At 36.7% G+C, this 14,149-nt stretch overlaps 1 protein-coding gene across 1 annotated transcript; it reads right to left on the bottom strand.

Annotated features, from left to right (window-relative positions):
• Positions 1–1,007: 1,007 nt before the first annotated feature.
• On the bottom strand, positions 1,008–13,624 carry LOC104909774 (receptor-type tyrosine-protein phosphatase kappa-like). Its single transcript, XM_010707358.3, has 4 exons — positions 13,480–13,624; positions 7,838–8,111; positions 4,663–4,699; positions 1,008–1,155 (listed from the first exon to the last, which is right to left on the bottom strand). The coding sequence occupies exons 2-4, from the start codon at positions 8,048–8,050 to the stop codon at positions 1,106–1,108; spliced, it is 300 nt and encodes a 99-aa protein (XP_010705660.1). The 5' UTR covers positions 8,051–8,111; positions 13,480–13,624; the 3' UTR covers positions 1,008–1,105.
• Positions 13,625–14,149: the final 525 nt, after the last annotated feature.

The raw sequence follows: 14,149 nt of genomic DNA, 5'->3' as shown, positions 1-14,149 counted from the left end.
TACTCTTGGCAATGCTGCTCCTTGTTTCTAGGTGGCTAACTGTAGAACTTCATTTAGCACTCTGTCAGAGATGACAAGCAAATAGTTTAATAAACTGTTGTAATGTTCCTGCCAACAACGTGGAATTACATTTCATTTAGTTAAAAGTGTTTGAATAGATAAACATAGTGATAATTGATTTTAGGGCCATAAATGGCTTTCACAAATATCAGTGACCACACTTCTAATCTAGATGTTGCTGGAGTTCTATCCTCTTCTGTAAGGAAAAGACCTGCTTGTACTTCCTGTCCAGATGCACTGTAAGCAGCTTTACTGCTCAAAAGTATTTTGTCTTGTACAGGCAAAATGGGGCCAGTGAAACAAGTCCTCTCAAAAGATGACAGTTCATCCTCTCTAAACACTTGCAAAATTATGTCCAAATTCACCTTAAGCATGACACAAAGATAGAGAGATAAGAAGAGACAAGTAAGAAATGATGAAAGAACAGAAAAAAGGGAAGATAAAAAAAAACACTGCTGCCCTGGCAACTAGTTATTTTAAAGGGTCATCTTAATGGTATATGTATTATAAGATAAATCAAAGATATTCTATTGAAGTTATGATTTTAATAATTTTTGTAGGAACAGTAAGTTTCTACATATTCTTCAACAATGGATGCAAAACACTGACTGCTCCCAATATGATTAATAATGAAGCAATATTCATTATAGCTAAAGAGACCAAAGAAACCAGGAAATCACTAAAAAGTATATGCGCTTAGATGCTCCTCTCTCACTTAGAGCAGCAAATGATATATCAACCATTTTCTAATATTTGAATGTTAACTAGAAACACCTGAGGTCTTACATTTGAAATGCTTACACTTTGGTTCCTTCAAGGTTTCTAAGGATTCAATCTGCTTATAGTAACCACACGAAGTAATTTGTTAAGCATCTATGACAAAAGCAATAATGCAACATCTTGAAATCATGGAAAGCTAATATTTATTATATCTTCGGGCACAAAATTCTCTCATGCTGATTGTTGATTTTTAACATACCACAATAGTCTATTTCCTCTTACAAAGTTACTAATTAAAAACCAAAATGTTCAAAGACTAATTAAATTAATACAGGAATGTTTGCATGCAAAAAACAGGTTCCCTGTGCAATGTATCTAAAAAAAAAGAAAAAAGGTATCTAAGAAAGCTGTTAGATTTATTCATTATATTTATTCTACCTTTTTTTCTCACCAAAAGTTGTCAACAGCTCTTTCAAAACATAGGAATAGAACCAATGTCTTGAATACTTAGGGAAGGGGACAGAAACTAAGAATTACTTCTGTTCACAATTACTCTCAGAGGTAGAATATACGGCTTAGCTTTAGTTCAGGGACAAACTAATGAAGTTGATTGTACACAAATATAATCGTATTATCGGTTTCGTGTCTGGAAACCTGGAGGTGCCCCTCAGTTAACTGCTAAAACTGTTTCCATTTTTGAAAAGTTCAGCAAGCAAGTAAAAATCTCTTCGTGAGACAAAAATTACGAAAAGGATCACCAAAGTTTAAACACGTTGATGTTTCTACTATGAATGAATGAAAGGAAGGATGTGACTTTGGCAACATCTGCATTATTTCCTAGATTTAGATTGTCACTAAGGTCTCCAGAACTTATTAAGATGGTACAGCCAAAAGTCATTTTAGAGGCATTGATCCAAAAATACAAACAGCACAGACAGGAGCTTCATTTCATATACATTTAACATCTGATCATCTTCCCTCATTTGAGCATTAATCAGTAAAACATACATATGTAAACATTCCACTACAGGAGGTGATTTTACTTTCACAAATTTCCCTGAGAGCAGAAACATCATCAGGAACAATTTCAAGAAAATGATTATGGTCTAGACAGACTTATGACTTCTGAAGACTTAATCCAAAGCACATTAATGTCAGCAAAAGACTCCTATTGACATCAGTGGTCTTTGGATCAATCCCCAACTGCTATGGAAATTAATTCAGAGCAATAATGAGGGTGAACTAAATGCACACTTGTAGTTGAAATGTTACCACCCAGACCTTTTTATTTCTCAAATCAGATTAAAAAGTCATTTTCTGCTATTTCACAATTACTTCCAGATGCGCATCATCTCAAATAGCATTTTCATCCATCTGTATGAACCAAATGTGCTGAGAGATGGAGAGTTTCTATGTTGCCTGAACTAGTAATACAAATGAAAATCAAAAGGGAAAAAAATTTTGGAGGTGATGAATTTCATGTTTTAAATGCAGAGTGATAAAATTTGCTCTACATTTATCACTTCTAAATACTTTGGAATAGAGCTGCCAATTCCACCACCACTTCTTTACTACTACAGCAGATTTCTTCTAATTATTTTCATTTCTCTAGTCTTCAAAACAAGCTAATACACGTAAATCAGTGTTAGCCTCAAAGTTGGCAGCCTAAAAACTGTCAGAAATGTCAACTTCATATTTCCTCTGCTTAATAACAGTTCTGCTGACCCTCTGTCCTCTTAAATGTCTATTTACATGCTAAATAATTTCAAGCATCACTGTTCTATGACCATGTTAATCAAGGTTCATTCTGTTAGCAGTTGATAAAATTTTAGATTGTAAAATCCAATGTAATGCGCTGGTGGAAAACCATTCAAATTTTTACATGTTCAAACTCAGCTCTAAAATAGTACTGATAGTTTTCAACATTATGTGCTACTCTCAAGTGCCTGTCATGGAAATGGTGCATCTTGCATTTATTCCTACAGCAGCCGTTTGGTCAGACAGGTCCGGTTACCATATATTCATTGTGGTATGAGCATACAAGTTGAACTCTGCCTAATCAAATTAGTTTCAGTAAGTTTGAGGACTTTATATTGGAAATTAAATGCATTACCTTTTAGCTGAGCAATGCAACATTCCCCATCTCTTAATAAAGTTCTGACCTATCACCTTAATCTCTATTATTTGCTACCTTAATCTCTATTTGCTAAAAGTATCCAAGTTCATTTTCTGGGCCATCCTTGTAATGGAAATGGTGATTTAGATATATTACATCCAACATCTGCACCACAAGGAGTTGTTTTTAACAAGATTTCCTTTAGAATCAAAGCTTTCATTCCCTCTCACCACATCTATTAACTTAAGATTCTCTTGGTCAATTCAGTCCAATTTGCAAAAGGGCAAAAGTCACAAAATCATCAAATTCTTAGAAGCTTTTTGTGAAAACAGGTGCCCAGATATAGAGGAAATCCCATATTATACTAAATCAGGAAATGCTCTGGAGAAAACTTTTCAAACTGCTGTTTCAATATTTTCTTCCAAAAAAAATTAACTCAGTGTTTTAATACTCCAGACTAGTAAGCCTTTCAACTTATTCTAAAAATATTTTTTCAAGACATGCCAAAAGCAGCAAAATATTTTAATAATGATTTGGCAATATCTTTTAGACAAGCTCACACTTTAGTACATTTTGTTATCAGAAATGTATAAGATCAATGCACCTGCAATACACAGATTGAAAAAGTATGAGAACTTCAGTTTAAATGTGCTGACTTTCATCCGTTTGACACAAGTAAATAAACTATTTAATCAGTTCACAGAGGTAGAAGGTAAATCTTGGGAACGATATGTGCAAAACCCTTTATGCATTAAAAAGGTTTGAACAAATTTTTGAGAAGTACATTTTAATTTTCAGTTTCTCAGAAAAACACTTTGTTGCAACCAACTCATTAGAGCCGTAAGCTTTTAACTGGAACAAGTATTAAATTGAAAGAAGCAATAGAAAAGATGGTGCTGACGTGCAACAGCAGTACTTTAAATGCCTGCCTGCTTATATTTAAATTTGCTTTTACAGTGCTTATCAATATGCAATTAGAAAGAGAGTGTAAGCATTGCTGGGCCTTTGCAGAGTAGTGCACTTCAGCATTTGTTAGGTCCTTTCTTATTCATGCTACTAGAGTCTTTCAAACAACTCTCATGTTGTTTCAATCAAGCAACCACAATGAATAGCTACATAAATACAGTCAAAGCAAAAGACAACAATAAGCAGAACGACTAAGATCTTGTTTGAAGATGAAACTGTATTTTTGAGTGAGTAGTATGTGATTAACCTGCTGTATGTGAGGTCAATACGATTTATTCTAAGAGCTGTGCAGTCAGTTCAAGCCTTGGCCCACATTTGTTATTATGCATACAAGCTTTCCTCAAATCAGCCTCCCCTAAGCCTATCTAACGCTGTGATTTACTTATGAAAATTAACAACTGTGTCCTTCATTTAAATGAAGGAAAAAATCTCCATTGCCACTGGCTGGAAATAATTGTTAGCATAATGGATGGTTTAACTAAGTGTTCTTACTAGTCTTCAGCCTACCTATCTGCTGCCTGCAATGCTCCAGCTGCCTAAAAGTAGATCTTGAAAACCACAGATGGAAGGAGAAAAAAGGAAAAAAAAAAAAAAAGGTGCCCTGAATTTGTTTAACTTCTGAGTATTGCTAGAACAGCACCCTCTTGATGCAATACCAAATAAAAAGCAGTAGCCTATTACGTTTTAGGAAAAGCAAGTGTTTCAAAATACAGGAATGGTAGTGACTTTGGTTCCATCATTTAACAAAAACTCCACATTTCATTAAAAAGCTATTTTGCTTGGGGGGACAAACCTCTTACCTTTGGTAGCTATTCGAACACACTGAGTTTTGGTTTCCTGTTGAGAAGGGAAAATTAAAGAAAGAAGTCAGAGCAGGTTTCTTTTTCATGCCTTCCCCATTCCATAAATTAGTCCTAGACCTGCCGATCATCTGAGGACACTGAATCAGGAAGCTCGGGGCATTGGTCTCAGCAAGGGAGAAGGCTGAGTCATTTTGCCTTTACAGAAGGAGTAAGATGGATAAAACCTGCCTAGGCACTAAACTGCACTGTCCATGATAATGATGGGGAGAGAAGATGTAGCAAAATTACAAATTATTCAAATAAAATTAAAATCACATCATGAGAATCCAGTGGAAAAAAGGGGAGAATTGTTGGTCATAATTATTTCATGGCAATAAATGAAATACAGCAATATGGTACATTTGTTCAGCACTGTGCCCAAACTAAATTCTCTTGCTGCATGCAGGCATGCTCAGAGACACCTGAAGCATACTGTCATATCCTCTCCTTCCTGCTTCTGAGGGTGGAATTAGCAGGGAGGCAGCCCATGTATCTGTTCACCTATGACATACTTGAACTAAAACCTATATATTCTGTCCAGAAAAGACAGTGATTTGACAGGGATATGCAAGGATAATTTTTATGTAGTTTATTACTTTTTTTCCTTCAGAAATTTGGTCAGCAACTGAAACAATTAAACATGACTTAGGTAAGCACGCTCCAGACAACTTGAAAAAATAAGAGTCATCCATAAAGGTGTTTTCTGATCCTTTTGCAAAATGTGTAGCAATTTTAACGGCAAACACACTGAAATAGCGTAAGGTTGAGTGACAGGATGCAGCTGTTGCTATATCATCCTAAATGATATTATTATACAATTAGAAAATATCTTAATGTCAGCTTCATTTTATGACATATGCTCCATGTAGGCCTGCCACCAACAGCACTGCCTCCTCAGTGGATCCCCTGGGCTCTTTCTCCTCCTGAAGATCCAAGAGTCACTTTTGGAAACAGTATGTAAAGGATGAGCCAAGTCATGAGGTGAGGGTGCTCCACAAAAACAACTTTTCAATCTAACTGAAAGCTCCATGAAGGCTGTCAACCAATTTTGCCTAACTAGTACTGTTCCCAGTGACTGGATTTACTGGTATACCCCTGTTCAAAACATCTAATAACATCACAGTGTAACCCTCATCCCACTCCCACAGTTTATTTCAGAGCACACTATACTTTCTGTTGACTCTTTTGGTGATCCTCCTGGTTTACAGTAAAACATCTGTTTAAATATTCTATAGCCAGAGGTTGTATTTCAACCACTAGATCTGCGTCCAGGCAGAATGTAGTGCAACCCCAGCTTCTAAAACATCCCTTCAAATCTCTCTAGAAACAGAAATCTGATCCTAAGTCTTAAATCACACCAGAGAAAACCATTTTAGTATTAAACCCTCTCACAAACTGAAGTTTGAGGTTCAAGTAAAATGTAATTTGTTTTTTCCTTATCTTCTACTGTCTGTCAAATTGTAAACATAAAAACAAAGTCTTATTTATATATTTAATATTTTTTGTTCCTTCTTGCAGTTATTTCTTGGGGAAATTAAATGAATTTCCTCATTATTTAGTCTGCTGGAAGCCAACAACAAAGGGAATTACACATAGAAAGTAAGGGACATAGTAACTAGCCATTGCTTTTTATTTTGCATTGTTTGCTTCCTAGAGTTTTACAGATGAAAATCAGACAGAACTTCCATCAGAAAAAGTTTTCAGTTTTCAAACAGCTCTAGTAAATAGTTTCTGCTTTTTCCTCATCCTGACTTGATGCAAGTGGTTTTTATAACAGAAAAGAAAAGCAAGATTGTCTTCAAAAGGCACCAAGGCAAAGCCCCTTTGCTAACGATGGTTTGTTTGATCACAGCACAGACCCCAAAAGAAGGGCACACATGGCTCCTGCTTCCTTCCTGGTCCTGGTGAGAACCAGCTGCTGTCAATCTTGCTATCAGGCAGCTCCTTCCTGGGCTGCCTGGATACTTCTTGTGGAGAGTCTTACAGCAATGTCCTCCAGTTTTCTAAACTAAAGACTGAAAATCTAAATTTTTAATTATTTGAAGTTTCTGTGCCTACCACCTTTACCCTTACTTTCCTTTGCAAGAGAAAAACAATTCAGGAGTAAGAGCATGGGGCCTGCAGAGCCATGGTGATCCTCCCACCTGGAGTGCACTGTGATGTTTAACTTCCTGCCGCTTTTTCTCTTTCATATGCACAGAGCCAGCCACAGTGCTCAGCAACAGGGCTAAAAAGGAAGCACTGGGGAGGTAATGAAGGTGAGCGACAGCCACACTTTGAATGCTGCACAGCAGTTGAGCAATCCTGAAGCAGACTTTGGTATAAAGGCTCTCAGAAACACACCATGGGTATGGAGTTACTTTTGCTCAAGCCAATTTTTTTACTTTTTGAGGTTCGGGTGAGACTCTCCATAAGTTTACAACTCTTCATCAGCTTGCTGAGCAGCCTGATTCTGTTTATCCTGCAGTAATAAGAGTTGCAGTTGGGAGAGTTGGGGAAAAAACAGGGAATGCCATTTACCAAGAAGACAGAGAAAAAGCGCTCATAATACTACACTTAGACAATAACTGTTTATAGTATATAAATTTATAGTATATCATATATACTATATACTAGTATATACATATATACAGTATATATATACTAGTATATACATATACTATATACTAGTATGTACATTATAAATAAAATATATATTACATATTACTAATATGCATATCAGTAATATTGCTGCTTATATTGTTATATCTACTATATTATATAAAGTACATAAATATATAGCATACAATACATACTATATACTATTAGTATATCATTATGTTACATATACAATATATATTACTAATATACAAATCAGTAATATAGTTATTTTATTATATTATACTAATATGTTATAATTGGTATAAATATTAATTTTAATAATAACTTATATTACTAATATGAGAGCTATAAAACTTTCAACTAGTAACATTTACCATGACACAAGGATGGCATGAAATGTGAATAGCAAGCTACCATACTGTCATAGCATGGAAACGAAGGGTGCTACTTCCAACAAGCCCAGCCTGGACAGCTCTCATAGTCACAGGGGCACATCTTTGTCTTCCAGGAGCAAGGTGTGGTTGGCACTCACCTTCTCAACGCTGCTCATGGCCTGGAAATAGATGTTGTAGCCTTTCCGAGGAGCCAGTGGTGGATTCCAGAAACCCTGGTAGGTCCTGTTGTCACCCACAGTGAAAGGGGCAGGCTCCGGCAGGTTTCCAGGGGGCAGCTCAGCAGCAAAGTAATATGGTGATCCCCCACTGAGAGCCGTCTGGTAGGTGATGGGGATTTGGTAGCATTCCATGGCACCTGTCTCTCGCTTCGTTCGGTGCGGGTGCAGCTCCTCAACAACGATCTGGTAGGCACTAGAGAAACAGAGGAAAAATGTACCTTTAAAGTCACCTGCTATGGCCAAGTGTCTAGTCTAGTAAAAATGTTTACCTGACTGCTTTGCATGAACTTCTTTGCATGAAAAGTGGAAAAAAAGAACAGGAAAAAAAAAGGAAAAAAGACAGTGGATGCATGGATACAGAGAAGACATAAAGATACAAAGATTAGATAGCAAAGCTGTCTAATTCAGACACTGAAAAGAAGCAGCGTCTATCCTTCCAGGAACAACAACAATACAAGTATATCTACACCATTCCCTAACAATGATTTTTTTTCCTTTTGAATAAACACAGGAATTAATCTGACTTTAAACTAGATTAAACTCTTCGTCTGATAATCAGAAACATCTGAAGTTAGCATTTTCCTTTGCAATGATATTAGAGAAAGCTCAGCTTCAAGGCCCAACATAATGACTGCCTCCAGGCTGTTCTTGAAACACCAATTTGCAGTTGTCATATCATTAGAGACAGAATGTGCTGACAGGCTTCTCCACCTCTTGACCTTGCTGTGGCTTCTATCTTGGCTCAGAGCTATGCAGATCTAAAGTACAAGTGACATGCCATAATGCAGGCACAGATGGACAGAAATCTGTCCATTCCACCAAGATAGACTGCCTCATTCCTCTACAGTTGTCAATGATAAAATGTTAGAAACTGCTGAAGCAGATGGCATTCGGCCTATTAAATCACCATCCCAGCCCCCCAGTACCTGTCTTGAAATGGTCTGTGAGTTGGTCACTTTTCAAAAATCACCTTCTCAAAATAGAACAGGTAATGATAATTCTTCTCTCTCCTTCAGGGGAACTACCTAACTGCAGTATGCTACCAACTCATTATCATCTCTCCTTGCTCTGCAGAAGCAGAGCTTGGTACAGAAGTTGTGTACTGAGAACAGGAAGCAATTCTTCAGTTTATAAGAAAGAAAAAACCCAGCTGTTTGTATTCTAAGAACTGTATGAATAAGTATATATGTATGTATGCAATACATATATATATATACACACAGTTAAACTCTCATCTACATGTAGATACATGAGAGGATACATGAAAGACCTCCTTCTTACAAACACTCACCTCATTATCAAGGTTAATAAAATAAATATGTCTAAGAGCACAGATGAGACCTGAAGCATCTCAACTAAATGAATATAATTTTCTGTTTTGGTAAAGATTTCAAAACAGAAAAACTGAAATCAAGGGGAGTTCTGGAAACTTCACTGCATTGCTGCAGGAACTCCAAAAGGCAAAGACAAAGGCAAGACAATCCTCATTTTTTCAGAACTTATGGGGCAACATTAAATTATTTTGTCAATTTTCTCTGCTACCAGTGCCCAGAAAACCTAATAACTGTAGTGGCAGAGATGAAGTGTGATACTGGAGAATGGAATAAATGAGAGAGAAAAAATAAGAAACTAGTCCAAAAAGCTATCCTCTTTGGAAAGAATTTCTGGCAGTATTTTCCTGCAACATTGTAGGCTAACAAGACACAGAGGAATATAACCATTTACCTCTGGGCCCTTGGTGATGCCATCTGTTAAAACCCATTTACTAACACTCTGATGGTTCCAAAGCAACATTCTATGTATGATATGTTACTCTGCATACTCATAACAGAAAGGACACTCCACTGTAAGATGCAAAGAAAAAAGCCAGAGCTAAGTTTGCATAATGAAAAGTGAAGTGCGTGCTGGCTGCAAAGACCTAAGGGATCAAGGTTTAAATGACAGTTCAAAGGTAACTCAGTTTGCTTATCCATGGTTTTTTTTTTTTTTTAACATATATTACTAGACCTAAATAGGTGAGGAGCCCCCCAGCTGACATTTTGCATGAAGAGATTATTTTTCAGATCAAAAACCTTTTTCTTTATTGAAGAAAATCTGTACAGTCCCTCTCAACCAACGTGATAAAGGACAAATTAAGATGCCCCTCCCAGCAGAACTTTCTTTTTACCCCTCCCCAAAAACCTCGGCTCAAATAGGTATTGCAGTGGTAAACGTGTTTTTTGTATTTCATAGGCATTAGTATCAGCTAGAAAATTCTTTCTGTGCACCTAGTGGAGACAGAGCATCCTTTGCTCAGACAGGTGCCAGACTGAACAACAGCCCAAGTTACAACCTTGATTGACAGCTATGTTTTAGCTGTTTCCTGTAGAGGCACACTTGCTCAATTTTGTTGCGTAATGAAAACAACCTAATTCTGCATATGGAGGTATTGGGAACATGTTCCCAAATCACAGAAAATCTCATCATTAAAAAGTTGTCTACACTGATTCTGATCTATGCTTTCTCTAAACCTCATTTGAAGCAGGATTTGAAAGAAGGATGTACAGGAGATTGTTTTGCTGATGGTCAGTCAGAATGATCCTTTAGAAAACTACAGTGGTAAATCATGTCTTTAAATGAATTACTGAAGCACCATTGATGCTACTGACTGGGATCTAATCCACCAGACTGATGGCAAAACATCAGTATTCTTTACAGAGTCCAAAAAGTCCTGTCTACTTTTGGATTTCTAGTATGCAATTTGATTTAAAACTTCAGAAGATCATAAAACAAGCTAGAATAGATTAAATGATAACACTTGAAGAGGAAGATATGATTAGAGTCACATTTACAATTGTGATGACTATCGCATGTAGTGTCTTAAAGAAATGACTGACTGCCACCTGGAAATTTCAGTTGGGTTAAGGAACATCTGTTTCGTGGGGGCTGTGCTGATAGAGAAGCAGAAGTACAACAAAACATGACTATAGTATAATTCATTTTGTAAAAGTGTACTGGACTGTAAGCTTTTCTTTCTCTATAATTTTATTCATTCATGCATTTATTATTATTATTTAACATGGGCCTACTGCTATTAAATAAATTGATCGTTTGACAGCCTGCAGCTCCAGGGATTAGAGAGCTGGGTGCAAACAAAACCTTTAAAAAAACCAGCCGTATTCTTCAGTGTCAGGCTGAACAGCAGCATTAGAGTCCCTGCTCTACTCAATCACAGCTTCAGGCATGCTGATGCATTTTTGCCATCTACCTGGTAACACTCATTATGATAGCAAGATGGGCTTATAGTAGAAAAGCAACTGCAGTGTGGATGGAATGAAGCTTCAAAATCTTTAGTGAAATCAGTTCTGAATTTGCGTACTACATTTCGGTCTCCTTTTAAGAAGCTGCTGAAAAAAACTGATTGCAATATACAGGGAAGGAACAATGTCTTATGCATTTTCCTGGAGAACATTCCTCAGAACAAAGAATAAAACACCTATTTTAAGAATAAAGCTCAGCTTCCTTGTTACAATGGAGGATTTATTTTGTGTATTTCCTGATATTAGAAATTCAATGTAATTTCCTAGGTATTCAAAATCAATTAAAGTTGAGAGGGAAGATGGGAGACTGGAAGAAAGATGCACTCTTTTTTTGAGAATATACTCAAATAATAGTTACTAATACTTTATTCAGCCATCCCTGTCAAACTTTTGATTAACTTTTAATACACAGATCCTTTGCATCCCCCTCATAGGCCAGAATGACAACCTCATGCCATGGGACTGAGGATGCTGTAAGGTAAATTGACAGAATAAGTCAGAAGCGTTGTGGTGCAGGTTTCCTTGGCAGTGACTTACTTTCCTGTAAGTACAGTACAGAGAGGCAGAGCACTCTGAGTGCATATAATCCTCTAGCCACATCCCATCATGTTACCAGGTTATGAAAGAAAATCCCAAAGAGAGAGCCCTGGGATGAGATACTGATCTTCTTGAGTGTAAGCAATGGGACTAAATGTGGGAGCCCCCTGCTGTGCGCACAAATATGCTGCAGAACAGTCTGTGTAGAAAAGATGGGCATCACCACAATCAGTGGATCCCAGTCATGCTGTTAGATATGCTCTGGGCAAAACTACTCATTGGTTCCTCTAGGATCCAGGTGCAAGGCTGGAAAGATTTGGTACTGCATAAAGAGAGGTATCATGTTTTTAAAGAGGGACAGCTTTGCACATGGCCAGCAGCAAGAAACCAGGGAGGTTTTAAAAAGTACATATAGAGAGTTTAAGCACTTGTGTATCTTGGGAGTGTTTTCAGATCTCAGGTCTGGTTTCCACTGCATCAACTTGAAACAAACCCTGCCTTAGCAACTAAGTCCTGTACACCTTAACATTCTCCACTTTGCACAAAAATCCTAGGTTTGCTCCAGGGGATTTTTCAGAAACTCCAGATGTATAAGGTTACAATTTTATTGACATCAATATCTCCTTCAGAGGAAACTAATTTGGATGATCTTCTATGACACAAATAAATAATTGAATTATATTGATCATAAGGATGACTGTGTGATAAGGATATAAAAATGCTTGTAGACATGTGACTGACCCACACAATATCCAAGTAAAACAAACATTCATCTTAATAGAAACAGATTCATAGGGCTCAGGCACATTGCTGGATACCAGTTGAACCACAGTAATTGACAATGCAACACAGAACAAAATGCATTAGCCCATATTTTTTCAAATGTCACAAGGGTAAGAGCATGAAAAGGTTTTGATGCTCAGTAGCTAATTAACCCCCAATTACTCAGCTCTGTCCCTGAATCTTCCTGATGCAGTTGTATCAGTAAAACACAAATGGAATCAAATAATACCACAAAAATTTTGCACTAACAAGTAAAAGAAAAAAGTGGGATGTGGACTAATCTTTGCAAACAGAATTAAATTATCTCTCAGTAGAGAGCAGAAAAGGAAAGACCCCTGAAGTTAACGTAAATGACATATTTTAATATGATTATGGGACACGCCAAATAAAATTTAATAGCTTGCTACATGATTTCTACTACGAAGCACTCTGAGGGAAAAAAAAAGGTCAAATAGTTTGTATTCATCAGTATTTTTCTCCCATTTCCTCTGAGCTTTCAATTTTCCAATCATACATATGTGCTACAGAACTGATGATTTGAAGCACTGGAGAGGAAGTGTTATTTTCAAATCCATTTTCTGACAAACACCTTTCAACCTCATATTTCGCAGACACCGAGAGGAAGTAAAATGAATGATAATGGATAAGAGGTAGTCCTGAGGACCCTAAATCAAACAAGATGGACAGCTGGATGATTAAGGTCATGAATATCTTTTGGGACAAAAAAAAAATATCTCTCATTAATTATAGGTCTATTGGCAAGCTCAATTTCACTAAGAAAAACAACAGTAACATCAAATGAATATCACTTAGAAATGAATAGCTTTATCAGCTTCAAAACAGCATATAATCAGGTAAAGATCAGCTAAAGAACCTCTTCTTGATTTCTTTAGTTTTTACGTTTTTTTTGCATGTGTTTTTTGTTGCTTTTTTTTTTTTTACCTGATAGGAGCACCTTTGGCCTGTGCTGGTCTCAAGAGCACAGTTATTGTAGTAGCAGTTTCATTGAGAGACGCATCAACTCCTTCATAGTCCGGTAAAGTGGGAGCTGATTAATGTTGAGTGGGAGGGAAAACAATAAGAAACAAATCAGCGAAAAGATTTTAAGTTTTTATGACATTGTGGCTGTTCACAGTACAATAAAAAAGCATGATATTCATCAGCTATATGACCCTTTTTTAATTATTTGAGTCAAGCACTACTTTTTATTAGAGCAACAACTGATAATCCTGCTCCCCATCAAGTCTCCCTCTCTCAAGTGAGGGAGGATTTGACTGCTAAGAAACCCCAAGAACACAAAATCTATTCTCCCTCTTTCTTTCAAACAAGTATACTCGCAATCTTGAAGACCTACATCTACCACCTCTGTTCCTTCTCCAACAATTTAGTCATCCAGTTCAGCTATGCTACTTTGGTCTGCCATCACAAACCTGTCATAGCACTGACTAATTATACTGGTGTTCACAACAACTCTAGTGTAAGGAAAGACACAGGATCTTCTGTGTTTCAGAAAAAAATACATATCTGTTAGATAGTAAACTCTAACAACTTGAAAACTATCTTCATATTTGTGTGTTTTTTTTATCTCTTTTTTTTTAGCATGTAAGCTTAC

This window comes from Meleagris gallopavo, chromosome 2, assembly GCF_000146605.3.
Source record: "Meleagris gallopavo isolate NT-WF06-2002-E0010 breed Aviagen turkey brand Nicholas breeding stock chromosome 2, Turkey_5.1, whole genome shotgun sequence".
NCBI lineage: Eukaryota > Metazoa > Chordata > Aves > Galliformes > Phasianidae > Meleagris > Meleagris gallopavo.
The sequence above is the reverse complement of the archived record's forward strand: the minus strand, read 5'-3'. Positions and strand labels throughout refer to the sequence as shown.

Bases quoted from the DNA above. Each gene is read 5' to 3' on its own strand.
- LOC104909774 (XM_010707358.3), bottom strand. From the start codon at position 8,050: ATGGAATGCTACCAAATCCCCATCACCTACCAGACGGCTCTCAGTGGG. The intron at 4,700-7,837 runs GTGAGTGCCAAC...CCTTCTCAACAG, and splicing joins CCATGAGCAGCGTTGAGAAG to GAAACCAAAACTCAGTGTGT. The intron at 1,156-4,662 runs GTAAGAGGTTTG...CTTTTTTTTTAG, and splicing joins TGTTCGAATAGCTACCAAAG to ATACATTGCACAGGGAACCT.